This window comes from Neoarius graeffei, chromosome 28 (assembly GCF_027579695.1).
Source record: "Neoarius graeffei isolate fNeoGra1 chromosome 28, fNeoGra1.pri, whole genome shotgun sequence".
NCBI lineage: Eukaryota > Metazoa > Chordata > Actinopteri > Siluriformes > Ariidae > Neoarius > Neoarius graeffei.
The window spans coordinates 20780370-20793627 of NC_083596.1; the positions used below are offsets into that span (position 1 = coordinate 20780370).

At 41.3% G+C, this 13258-nt stretch overlaps 1 protein-coding gene across 1 annotated transcript; it reads left to right on the forward strand.

The window, feature by feature from the left end:
- Positions 1–1075: 1075 nt before the first annotated feature.
- Positions 1076–6844, forward strand: ftr82 (finTRIM family, member 82). Its single transcript, XM_060913019.1, has 7 exons — positions 1076–1980; positions 3810–3905; positions 4260–4493; positions 4933–5092; positions 5540–5599; positions 5691–5759; positions 5947–6844. Exons 1-7 carry the CDS (start codon positions 1390–1392, stop codon positions 6465–6467), a joined length of 1731 nt encoding a protein of 576 aa, XP_060769002.1. The 5' UTR covers positions 1076–1389; the 3' UTR covers positions 6468–6844.
- The last annotated feature ends 6414 nt before the right edge of the window (positions 6845–13258 follow it).

A 13258-nucleotide genomic window follows, 5' to 3' on the forward strand; every position in this document is an offset into this window, starting at 1 on the left:
ACCCGGAGGAAACCCACGCGGACACGGGGAGAACATGCAAACTCCACACAGAAAGGCCCTTGCCGGCCCCAGGGCTCGAACCCAGGACCTTCTTGCTGTGAGGCGACAGCGCTAACCACTACACCACCGTGCCGCCTAACAGTTACTCTTTCTATTAAAATGATTATATTTGAGTTACAAATATAATATATACTTTGAATAGATTACACAACGTAATATTATATGGAATATTAAAACTCAGGGTAAAAATGTTTGGTGGTGTTGAGTCACTGAAGGTCCCCACCTTTTGAATCGTCATCAGAGAATCTGGGGAGCAGAGAAATATTAGAGGTTTAAAGCAAACAAAAAATGACTAACAGATAGAAACTACATAATGAGACACACACACACACACACACACACACACACACACGCGCGCCACCTGTACATCAACTACACGATGAGACTAGTTCAACCAGATTTACTTCAAAGTATGACTCAAATCCTCTTCATACAACTTTTTAATTTTGACTACTGCTTATGTGGCTTAATGTACAGTCATGCCCCCATTTTTATTCATTTGTCATGAATAAAAATATTGAGAAATTAATATAATGTTGATTTTCTTTCATAATTATTATGTTCTGACAATGTTAGCTCTGCACTATGGATGTTTTTACACGAAATATTTACAAAGGTTAAGGTCAATACAAAGGACAGTATTTATGCCATAAATTCAATGGGAAATTTTGAATATATTCATATTAGAGTACATTTTTGACCCACTATTATGAATTATTATCTACAGTGAAACTAATGGGAAAGGTATTGTTTGTTATTAAGTGTAATTATAATCAACTAAGTGTAATTATACTGTGTGTGTGTGTGTGTGTGTGGACTATCAAAATATTCTTTGGCTCCCAGTCTGAAATAAAGTGTAAAGGGGACAACCTACTCTAGTGTATGTTTGTATCTTTACTAAACAACTCTCGGTTTCATCTTGGGACCCTTTGGACTACAATTCACTCATTCTTAATAGCCCTGCCCTATTTTTCTTTGACTCCACCCTCCGCACTCTCATGCTCTGTCTCTCTTAAGTCTCTGGCACTCCTAACTTGACTTGCTTGTCTAAGGTAGGCTGTGCTCTCGCTCTCTCTTTTTCCTGCTGTCTATCTCTCTGTAAAAAGGGGAGGACTTTACCTGCTTTCAGTCAATAATTCGTGGAATTCAACAGTACAAAGTAGGTTGTGTGTGTGCAGCTGTTTGCTTTGATTCCAGATTTCTGACGACTTCTCCTTTGCGTGCCCTCTTTTCCTCTCTCTTTCTCGTTCACGGACGCGCCCTGTTTACTTAAACAGGTGTTTGGACGCATCTTGTGTGTAGACGTGTCTGTGCGTATTTGAGGTGAACATGGCTGAGCCTGTGTCTCCAGATTACTTCAGCTGCCACCTGTGCACGAATCTCCTGAAGGATCCAGTGGCTATCCCATGTGGCCACAGCTTCTGTATGGACTGCATTAGTGGCTACTGGAATGAGGCTGACTACACCGGGATTTACATCTGTCCTCAGTGCAGAATCACTTTCACCCAGAGACCTGTGCTCAGACCCAATGCAACCCTCTCCAAAGTGGCTGAGAAGATCAAGAAGACGGGCCTGAACCTCAACCTGGTGCCTCCAAGCAATGGGAGCTTTGCTGGACCGAAAGACGTGGCTTGTGACTTCTGCTCAGGAAAGAAGCTCAAAGCTGTCAAATCCTGCCTCAACTGCTTGGCCTCGTACTGTGAGAAACACCTGAAGCCCCACTATGAGTCAGCTACCTTCAAGAGACACAAACTGGTGGATGAGCTGGGGAACCTAGACAGAAAGATCTGCCCACAGCACCAAAAGAGCTTGGAGCTCTTTTGCCGTACCGATCAGATGTGTATCTGCGCTATCTGCACCGTCAGTGAGCACAGAGGTCATGATATCGTATCAGCAGAGGCAGAGAGAAGTGAGAAACAGGTAAGGAGTGATTTTTACGAAACAAAACTGTGTTTCTGATAGAAGTTAATACTAAGATGTTCAGCAGTGTATGACGAAGCCTCTCACTGAGGTGTGCAGAACCGTTAAATTATACTTTCCCAGGGTTTATCTCACATTTTGTATTATCTCATATCTTTCAGTCAAACTAGTTTTGTGTTATCTAAAGCAAGCTAGCCATGCACCATTAGTGACGATTCATGAAAATGTATTATGGGTAGTGAGGGTAAACATTAAACCAGATGTATATGAGGGAGACAGAACTAGTAGGACAAAAGTCATAGCTAAATAACGTTATCATATCCTGGCGGTCAACCCGAAACCATCCAGGGAGTGTCTCTATAGCCAAAGGTGACTCAAAGCATGTTCTGAGTAGGCTTTCCACTGGAAACAGATTCTTACAAAGCAAAATTGTTTTATGTTCTAAGAGAGAAAGGGTGGGGAAGGGTTGGTCAGGACCTGCAGTGTAGGGACAGGCAAAATCCCACAGATAAAGGTATGTGAGTTTGAGAAGATCAGGCCAAAGCTTGTGACCCAACCCTCCCCCCAACCTCCTACATTATCAGTAAAAGAAATTGAGAGAGACCTCCTGCTAAACCGCTAGAGACATGATCCAGTCAGTAAGTGGACACGTATGACTGAGAGAATGTACAGATGTCTACCTCCCTTTGAACCCTCCTCCCTCTCCTCCTCCCTTTTTTAAAATTTAATCTCTATTAAATTGCCAACATTTTCCAATCGTCTTACGGGATTCTCTCTAGTTTGGTTGTACGTACGAAGGCTTGCAGTACCTGCGGGAAAGTGGAAAGACAAGATTAAAAACTATAAATAGCCATCCTTCGGATGTTTTCCCCTTCCCTGGAACAAGTACAGGACAACTGACAGCAGGGATTGTTCAGATAAAAGCTGACAGTATTCGATATGTTTCTGTTTATCTCCATAATAACATTATCAAAGCTTGGCAGTAAGTCCAGTGCTGTTCTCATAATCCGTGTGATCCATTGCCAGAGCAGGAACCAGCAGGTACTAACTGACAATGGTTTGTTTACTTTGTTGAAATCAGAAGGACCTTATCACAGATTTAAGACCCCCCTATTTTTCATCAGCCTCTCAGTCTCTCACACAAACAGAGACACACACTCCCTTTATTCAACCCCTTCCCAGATTCCCCACATTCCATCAAGCTTATCTTGAAGAATGGTCCTGCGGGCTCACTGAAATGCCGCACCAAAGCCCCCTCTTCATTCTCCAAGGGGCCAGGGCATGTGCACCTTGAAATGCTTCTACATAAGGCGGGAGTGGCTAGTTTCACATTCCTGGCGTGGTTGGCATTCCCACACTCCCTTTTCTTTCCACTGTCTCCTGAGATAGCGGCGCACATATTAAGCAGGATCTCCAAATAAGACCACTTACTAATAATGAGCTACAATGTCTCCCCACGTGAAGATTTCCACCTTGCCAAATGCACAAATTAATCGCAATTGAAAGACATAGCAAGGTGTATATAGACTCTCTGAGTTCCCTTTTTATTGGTTATGTATTAGTAGATTGGTATAAGTAATAAACTGGAGGTTTAAATATGCTTATATACTCTTAGAAAAAAGGTTTCTAGATTTAACCTTTTAGGGGAAACCGTTAAAAGGTTCTCCAGAATGTTTCCATATAAGAATCGGTCCCAAGTAGAATCCTTTTAGAAAGTTATTCTTTAAACAATCCTTTGGTGGTTCTTAGTGGTTGTCAGTGGTTTTAGCTATGCTGAGCTAGTCACTTGAAACTCATTGAACATTCTGTGTTGTGTGTTTCTCTGATAGAAACTTCTTGGAGTGTCCCAAGCTGAGATCAAACAAAAATGCCAGCAGAGGACCAAAGAGCTGGAGGAACTAAAGACGGCTGTCGACTCGCTGAAGGTGAGTCGTAGTTTCAATGAATCCCTCCAGAACGGCCCCTGTTTTCACAATCAAAAGCAAATTGTAAAAAGCAGAAAGCCATATTATGTAGCTACGAATGCCAGTGGTGTGAGATAGAACCCTTATCTCTTTAGTAACTCAATAACAACCTCATGCAAGGGAACACAAATAAACCGTGAGGCCGGACTGTATTTGCCCGATTTGCCCGATAAAGTGCAAACCAGTTGTTGACACAGTGTGTTTTTTGTTCTGACATGTTAAGCCATGAAAGTTGAAACAAAGAAAGTCGCTGTGTAGTCTGGAACAAAGTGATTCGCCAATGGGTGCTAAACTGTTGTTGTGAATATGCCTCAGAGCTCAGCTCAAAGGGCCATGGCAGAGAGCAAGAAGATGTTCGATGAGATGATCACTGCCATCGAGAGGATGAGGTCGGAGGTCACCAAGCTGATCAACATCAACGAGAAAGCTGCGTTCAGCCAGGCCGAGGGGCTGATGGAGCGCTTGGAGCAGGAGATTGATGAACTGAAGAAGAAGGAATCTGGCTTAAAGCAGCTTTACAGTACAGAGGACCACATCCACTTCTTACAGGTAGACACAGAACTCAGTGATTTCAGAAGTTAGCTGCTTTGAAACTGAAAATTCACATAAATAAATACTGGAATGCTAGTCGAAGAGGGGAGCGTTTTGAATTGAACAGGTGTATAGCCACCCTTGAAATAACCTTACCTCCTATTTGCTGTTCCATCTCTTATGCCAAATCTATTAGCCAACACAATAGTTTCATTATGCGGCCTTTCGTTTTGTGCCAGCGTACCACTGAGAGCAGAGATTCTCTATGAAGCAGACTTTTCTTTGAAACTGCCAAAAATTGAAAACTTTCTAAAACATTACAAAAAAAAAATGCTCTGATTAAAACTGCATTAGTCGAATATTGTATATATAAATGAAAAACAAATATTAACACAGGATATTTACGCAGTGTAAATAGTGTCTGACTATACCACATGTTTTCCTCCTTCCCTTACAGAATTTCCACTATCTCTGCACACCAACTGATGACGGCTTCATTCCCAAAGTGTCTCTGAACCCCGACTTCTCGTTCAGCGCCGCAAGGAAAGCCGTCGCAGAGATCAAGGAAAGACTTGAAGAACTGGGCAGAGAGGAACTGCTGAAGGTCTCAAAATCAGGTCAGAACCCTCCTCTAACCACCAACATTAGTAAAACTACTCAGTGCTGAGTACATTTATTTACAACCTATGGACATTTTCATTGTTGGGTTTGTTGTACATTATTATGAACGTCGAGTACTGTATTTTTCCACTTTACCAAACACATAGTGTGAGGAGGATTATAATCCAGCCACACAGGGCACATGACCATGAACTGCTACAAGTGTCATAAAGTGGAGTCATGTGACGGCGTTGAGAAAGTAAATAGCACTTTGAATCGTGACTAAAGTGCGGTACACAAAAAGTACAGCACTGATTGGGTGATTAACATCCTTTCGTGTTTCCAGGATGTTTTATGTAATAATACAAGGGTGCTGATTAGTCATGTTTATGGGCAAAACTTCTTAATGATGTTTAACAAACAAATGGATAGCTCTTGATGCGTACTTTCCTGGTGCCTTGCAGTGAATGAAGTACCTGTTTACACACTGGAGAACCGCAGTGTCCGAGAGAAAAGCAGCCGAGGTGAGGCATCAGAAAACACATCCAAAAACAATGTATTCTTAAAGAGCACTGAATGAAACCTAACTATACGCTTTTTACTTTCTGTATCTAGTCAAAGACGTCCAAACTGTGGACAGTGCCCCTCCTTCACAGCCCAGGAGCAGGTCTGAGTTCTTAAAATGTAAGTAGCATATCTAATCATCCAGCTAGTCCGCTTGTTCTTGGCTTATATAACGCTTATATCATACATTCTTCCAGACTTCTTGCTCAGTTTCTTCTGAGAATAGTACTCCTAGGCCTTTGTGGTATAGATATTAATATTCTTAGAGTTCCTGGAAGTAATTCAACTCCCTCCTCCTTGCCTGTAGACTTCTGTCAGCTCCGGCTGGACCCCAGCACAGCCTATAAAGAGCTATACCTGTCAGAAAACAACAAGAAGGTGACTCGGACCCGCAACCTGCAGCCCTACTCTGATAGTCCAGAGCGGTTTGACACCTTTGCCCAGGTACTGTGTCGCGAGGCTCTGTCTGGTGGCCGCTTCTACTGGGAAATCGAGTGGAACGGTGAATTCTCTGTTGGAGTGGCCTACCGGGGCATCAGCCGCAAAGGAAAAGGTCCCCTTTGCTTGCTGGGGTACAATGATAAATCCTGGAGTCTCCTCTGCTCTGATACGGGCTATTCTGCCTGGCATAACAGAGTGGACAAAGTCATCAATGCACCACATTCTCCAAGGATAGGGGTCTACCTAGACCACAGCGCAGGGGTGCTGGGCTTCTACAGCATCGGCGAGACCATGACGTGCCTCCATCGCTTCGAAACCACCTTCACTGAACCCCTCTATCCTGGGTTTGGGGTTGGAACATCAGTTAAAATCTGCCAGCTAAAATGAAGACTTTGACAATTTTTTTTTTATTTCTACGGAGTACTTTTTTTTTTTACATCATGTGTTTTATGTCATTCTCAGTTATCACTAAAGCCATTTCATTTTACTCTACATTACAAAAATAAAAAATAAAATACACAAAAAATAACACCTCGAATTTGATTTGCAAATCACATTTCATTTAGCCCTAGTCCCAGAATAACAAAAATGTCATTCCAACATGCCATGTTATTTTTCTCTTTTTCAATTAATATCATATCATAATACTAAAACTTATATTTATCCAAGTACCAAGTGCCATTGTCCGTTTTCTGATAAAAGCTTCACTGTTCCTTAAAAATGACCTCTTGATATTCCAATTAAAGTTTTTATTAACAAACAAACGTGTGTTTGTGTCTTATATCTAAATCTTGCCAAGTGATGGACAGGATCAATCTCGACGGGGTTTTTTTTTCCCCCTTGCAGGAAGTTTCATTCCAGTATTAGCATGACCAAAAAAAAAAAAAAAACCAGCAGTTTAATTCATACTCTAGGTAAATAAAATAAATAATGAGCATGATAGATTAATAGTTTTCTGAGTGTGTACAATTGAGTAAAAACTGCAGTTTTCTTTATGTTCTACACATTGAAAGCTTTTCAGACAAAGCAAACACACATGAATTCTCTCGATCTGGCTCTTTGCCACTAACTGTTCTTGCATTCACAACTGCACTGGTGAACTTTAGGAAGGAAACACGCTCCCAACCCCTTCCTTTAGTGTTTCAGAAAATCAGTACCAGGATGAAAACCCTCTCAAGTTAAATGATGTTTGCTGGACAATTCCTGCAGCTGCAGTCTTTCTCAGTAATTCACTGTATGGGTTTGTAGTTATATGCACTTATATCCTACAGTTTAAACACTTTTTAGACTAATAATTTGATGATCAATTGGATCATGGAAAGAAAACACAAAAAATCATGTGGATAGGTAAAAGAAGAGCTCAGTTATGGCACAACATGTACAAGCCAGTTCCTGGAGAGCTGTCCAAACTGGTTGTTCTGGTTCTCACCTAGGTTTAATATTCTCTCTTCTGAAGATTTCGAGCAGCTGGATTGTCAGAACTAAATATGAGAAACAACATCCATAAAACTTTTAGACTGGAAACTCCTGGATTTGGGTGGGAACATAGAAGTGGTACAGTAGGTGTACGCACATCAGTAAAGATAGTTCACAGCACGCCAAAAAGTTTGCTGTTGCACCCTCTTTTGGTGAACAGCAATAATTTACAGCAGGGATATACAGTGCCCCTCCACAATTATTGGCAACCTTGTAAAGATTAGTAAAAAAAAAAAAAAAGAGGGTTAGAAAAAAATTGGCACCCCTGGAAATTATAGAGAACACAATGTAACTGAAGCATGTTTCCCATTTAAATTGTACAGTATTTTTGAATTGATTGGAGTGTGTAGGAACTTTCAAGCTGTAATCCACGACTTCCTGCTTAACTGGTCTACAAATATGAGGTGACACAGATGCCAAATTCCCTTAGTCATCCATCAACATGCAAAAAATAAGAGAACGCACAAACCAATTGAGCAAGAAATGTGTTGACTTTCGTAAGTCAGGGAATGGTTATTTAAAAAATAGCCTGAAAATGCGTTTTTCTACTGTCAGATCAATAATAAAAAAGTGGACGCCAACTGGAACTGTGACAAACTTGCCTTGAAGAGGACCCAAGTTTATTTTGTCCCCACGTACAGTGAGGAAGATGGTAAAAAAAAAAATCCCCAAGGATCACTGTTGGTGAATTACAAGAAAAAGTAAAATCTTGGGGTTTCCAAGTCTCCAAACCCGCCATCAGATGCCACCTCCATGCCAACAGATTATTTGGAAGGTGTGCCAGAAAAAAAGCCTTTTCTGTCAGTTAACCACATGTCAGCACCTGAAGTTTGTGAAATGCTACTACAACTTTGACAGGAACCGTGTTCTCTGGTTTAATGTAACAAACATTGAGCTTTTTGGTAATAAACCCTCACGGTGGGTTTGGTGTAAAAAGAAGGATGGCTGTAATGAAAAGAACCCGATCCCAACTATAAAATAAAAAAGTTCTGTGATGATTTGGGTCTGCTTTTCCTCCAAAGGCCCTGAAAAGTTTGTTACAGTACATGGTATCATGGACTCCATGAAATACCAGGACATTTTAAATCAAAATCTGGATGTCTCTGCCAGGAAACTAAAACTGGGTCGTTAATGGATAATCCAGCAGGACAGTGATCTAAAGCATGTGTCCAAATCAACACAAAAATGGTTAGATGAGCACAGAATCAAGCTTCTGCCATGGCCATATCAGTCTCTTGACCTGAACCCCATTGAAAACCTGTTGGCGGAGCTGAAGAGGAGAGAACACAAGAGAGAGCCTCAGACCCTGGATGATCTGGAGAGATTGTGTAAAGAGGAATGGTTTCTCAGGGAGAAGACTCAGTTCTGTTTTACTGGCAAAGAGAGGTTGCACAAAGGATTAATTGCAAAGGTACCAATAATCGTGGCACATGTGTTTTTGTTGAAATAAATATTTCTCAATGAGGGATGTTATCTTCTGAATACATTTATTTCTCTGGTGTAGGCCTCGCAGCCTATCTGTGTTTCTGTGCATCCTAATGAAGCAGTCATCATTGCTAGCGATGGACAGCCGACGACATTTATTTCAATTAAAAGTTGAATTTTTCTCATTTATTTAGTGTGAGATGAAACTATTTCACCAAAAGGTGATTTTTTTTCTAACCCTATTTACTAATCTTAACAAGGGGTGCCAATAATCATGGAGGGCACTGTATGTTAACAGAGAACTAAGGAATTATATACAAATACTGATTAGGGCCTGCTCTCAAAACAGCCTCAATTCTTCATGGCATGAATTCCACAAGATGTTGGAAACATTTCTTTGAGATTCTAGTCGATGTTCACATGATGGCATCATACAGTTCTTGCAGATTTTTCAGGTGCACTTTCACGCTGTGAATCTCCCATTCTACCATCCCAAAGGTGTTCCATTGGATTCAGTTACAGTGACTTATAATGCTGGAAGTAGCCATTAGAAGATGGGTAAATTGTGGCCGTGAAAGGATTGACACGGTCAGGAACAATACTCAAATAGGCTGTGGCATTTAAGCAATGATTGATTGGTAGTAATAGGCCCAAAAGGGTGCCAAGAAAACATACCCCACACCATTACATAACCTCCACCAGCCTGGACTGTTGACACAAGGCAGGTTAGGTACAGTGCTCAGCATAAATGAGTACACCCCCTTTGAAAAGTAACATTTTAAACAATATCTTAATGAACACAAACAATTTCCAAAATGTTGAAAAGACAAAGTTTAATATAACATCTATTTAACTTATAACGTGAAAGTAAGGTTAATAATATAAACTTAGATTACACATTTTTCAGTTTTACTGAAATTAGGGTGATGCAAAAATGAGTACACCCCACAACAAAAACTACTACATCTAGTACTTTGTATGGCCTCCATGATTTTTAATGACAGCACCAAGTCTTCTAGGCATGGAATGAACAAGTTGGCGACATTTTGCAACATCAATCTTTTTCCATTCTTCAACAATGACTTCTTTTAGTGACTGGATGCTGGATGGAGAGTGATGCTCAACTTGTCTCTTCAGAATTCCCCAAAGAAAATAATTTCTTTATGCCACAAAGGTGAAGGCTACAAGAAGATCAGCAAAGCTTTACTTATCAGTCAGAATACTGGAGCAAAAGTGGTACAAAAATTTAAGAAAGATGGAACTGCAACCATCTCACAGAGATGTCCAGGTCATCCACGGAAGTTAACACCTCGACAGGAGCGTCTTCTGATGAGAAGGGTTGAAGAAAATCAGCATGCAAGTTCACTGCAGTTATCTAAAGAAGTAGAAAGCCAAACTGGGGTGACTATTTCCAGTGACACAATACGGCGTACACTGCAGAGGAATGGCATGCATGGATGCCATCCATGAAAGAAGCCTCTCCTAAAGCCCAGGCACAAAAAAGCCCACCTAGAGTTTGCCAGGGCCCATGCTGACAAAGATGAAGACTACTGGGACTCTATACTCTGGAGTGATGAAACCAAGATAAATGTTTTTGGAACTGATGGCTTCAAAACTGTATGGCATCGCAAAGGTGAGGAATACAAAGAAAAATGCATGGTGTCTACAGTGAAACATGGTGGTGGCAGTGTCCTTATGTGGGGCTGCATGAGTGCTGCTGGTGTCGGGGAGTTGCATTTCATTGATGGCATCATGAATTCACAGATGTATTGCTCTATACTGAAAGAGAAGATGCTACCATCACTCCGTGACCTTGGTCGTCGTGCACTTTTCCAACATGACTAAATACACATCTAAGGCCACTGTTGGATTTCTGAAGAAGAACAGGGTGAAAGTGATTCAGTGGCCAAGTATGTCTCCTGATCTGAACCCAATCAAACACCTATGGGGAATTCTGAAGAGACAAGTTGAGCATCACTCTCCATCCAGCATCCAGTCACTAAAAGAGGTCATTGTTGAAGAATGGAAAAAGATTGATGTTGCAAAATGTCGCCAACTTGTTCATTCCATGCCTAGAAGACTTGGTGCGGTCATTAAAAATCATGGAGGCCATACAAAGTACGAGATGTAGTAGTTTTTGTTGTGGGGTGTACTCATTTTTGCACCACCCTAATTTGAGTCTCATCTCATCTCATTATCTCTAGCCACTTTATCCTGTTCTACAGGGTTGCAGGCAAGCTGGAGCCTATCCCAGCTGACTACGGGCGAAAGGCGGGGTACACCCTGGACAAGTCGCTAGGTCATCACAGGGCTGACACATAGACACAGACAATCATTCACATTCACACCTACGGTCAATTTAGAGTCACCAGTTAACCTAACCTGCATGTCTTTGGACTGTGGGGGAAACCGGAGCACCCAGAGGAAACCCACGCGGACACGGGGAGAACATGCAAACTCCACACAGAAAGGCCCTTGCCGGCCACGGGGCTCGAACCCGGACCTTCTTGCTGTGAGGCGACAGCGCTAACCACTACACCACCGTGCCGCCCCTAATTTGAGTAAAACTGAAAAATGTGTAATCTAAGTTTATATTATTAACCTTACTTTCATGTTATAAGTTAAACAGATGTTATATTAAACTTTGTCTTGTCAACATTTTGGAAATTGTTTGTGTTCATTGAGATATTGTTTAAAATGTTACTTTTCAAAGGGGGTGTACTCATTTACGCTGAGCACTGTACATGGATTCATGTTGTTAGCACCAAATTCTGACCCTACCATATGTGTGCCTCGGCAGAAATCGAGATTCATCAGAACAGGCTGCATTTTTCCAGTCTTCAGATGTCCAGTTTTGAGGAGTTTGTACCCACTACAGCTTGAGCTTTCTGTTTTTGGCTGACAGAAGTTGAACTGGACGTGGTCTTCTACTCATTCTGAGGTGCTTTTCTGCTCACCACACTTGTGCAGAGTGATTATGTCAGATACTGTATCATTTCTGTCAGCTCGAACCAGTTTGGCCATTCTCTGTTGATTTCTCTCATCAATAAGGCGTTTTTGTGTACAGAACTGCTGCTCACTGGATGCTTTTATTTAGTGTACCATTTTGACGAGACTGTTGTGTGTGAAAATCCCAGGAGATCAGCAGTTAAAGAAATACTCAAACCAGCCCATCTGGCATCAATAATCATGAAATAAAGTGGCAAATAAAGTGCTCAGCGAGTGTATAATAACTGGAGCTATTATAAACATGCTTTAACACATAAAGTTGTTTAATCCAGACAGACTTTCATTTCTCAGCTTTGCTGCAGCTAGAACTTTCTAGATGTTTTAACCGACACCAGAGCGCGCGCTGCTGCACTGGGCTACAAAAGTGTGCTGTTTGGATAATGGGCATATACTATAAAAATACAACCCCGATTCCAAAAAAGTTGGGACAAACAACAAATTGTAAATAAAAACGGAATGTAATGATGTGGAAGTTTCAAAATTTCATATTTTATTCAGAATAGAACATAGATGACATATCAAATGTTTAAACTGAGAAAATGTATCATTTAAAGAGAAAAATTAGGTGATTTTAAATTTCATGACAACAACACATCTCAAAAAAGTTGGGACAAGGCCATGTTTAGCACTGTGAGACATCCCCTTTTCTCTTTACAACAGTCTGTAAACGTCTGGGGACTGAGGAGACAAGTTGCTCAAGTTTAGGGATAGGAATGTTAACCCATTCTTTTCTAATGTAGGATTCTAGTTGCTCAACTGTCTTAGGTCTTTTTTGTCGTATCTTCCCTTTTATGATGCACCAAATGTTTTCTATGGGTGAAAGATCTGGACTGCAGACTGGCCAGTTCAGTACCCGGACCCTTCTTCTATGCAGCCATGATGCTGTAATTGATGCAGTATGTGGTTTGGCGTTGTCATGTTGGAAAATGCAAGGTCTTCCCTGAAAGAGACGTCATCTGGATGGGAGCATATGTTGCTCTAGAACCTGGATATACCTTTCAGCATTGATGGTGTCTTTCCAGATGTGTAAGCTGCCCATGCCACACGCACTAATGCAACCCCATACCATCAGAGATGCAGGCTTCTGAACTGAGAGCTGATAACAACTCAGGTCGTCCTTCTCCTCTTTAGTCTGAATGACATGGCGTCCCTGATTTCCATAAAGAACTTCAAATTTTGATTCGTCTGACCACAGAACAGTTTTCCACTTTGCCATAGTCCATTTTAAATGAGCCTTGGCCCAGAGAAGACGTCTGCACTTCTGGATC

What these genes read in the sequence shown, in the direction of transcription:
- ftr82 (XM_060913019.1), top strand. Translation starts at nt 1,390, where the DNA reads ATGGCTGAGCCTGTGTCTCCAGATTACTTCAGCTGCCACCTGTGCACG. An exon ending in CAGAGAGAAGTGAGAAACAG is followed by an intron (nt 1,981 to 3,809) that starts GTAAGGAGTGAT and finishes TTTCTCTGATAG; the next exon opens with AAACTTCTTGGAGTGTCCCA. An exon ending in ACCACATCCACTTCTTACAG is followed by an intron (nt 4,494 to 4,932) that starts GTAGACACAGAA and finishes CTTCCCTTACAG; the next exon opens with AATTTCCACTATCTCTGCAC.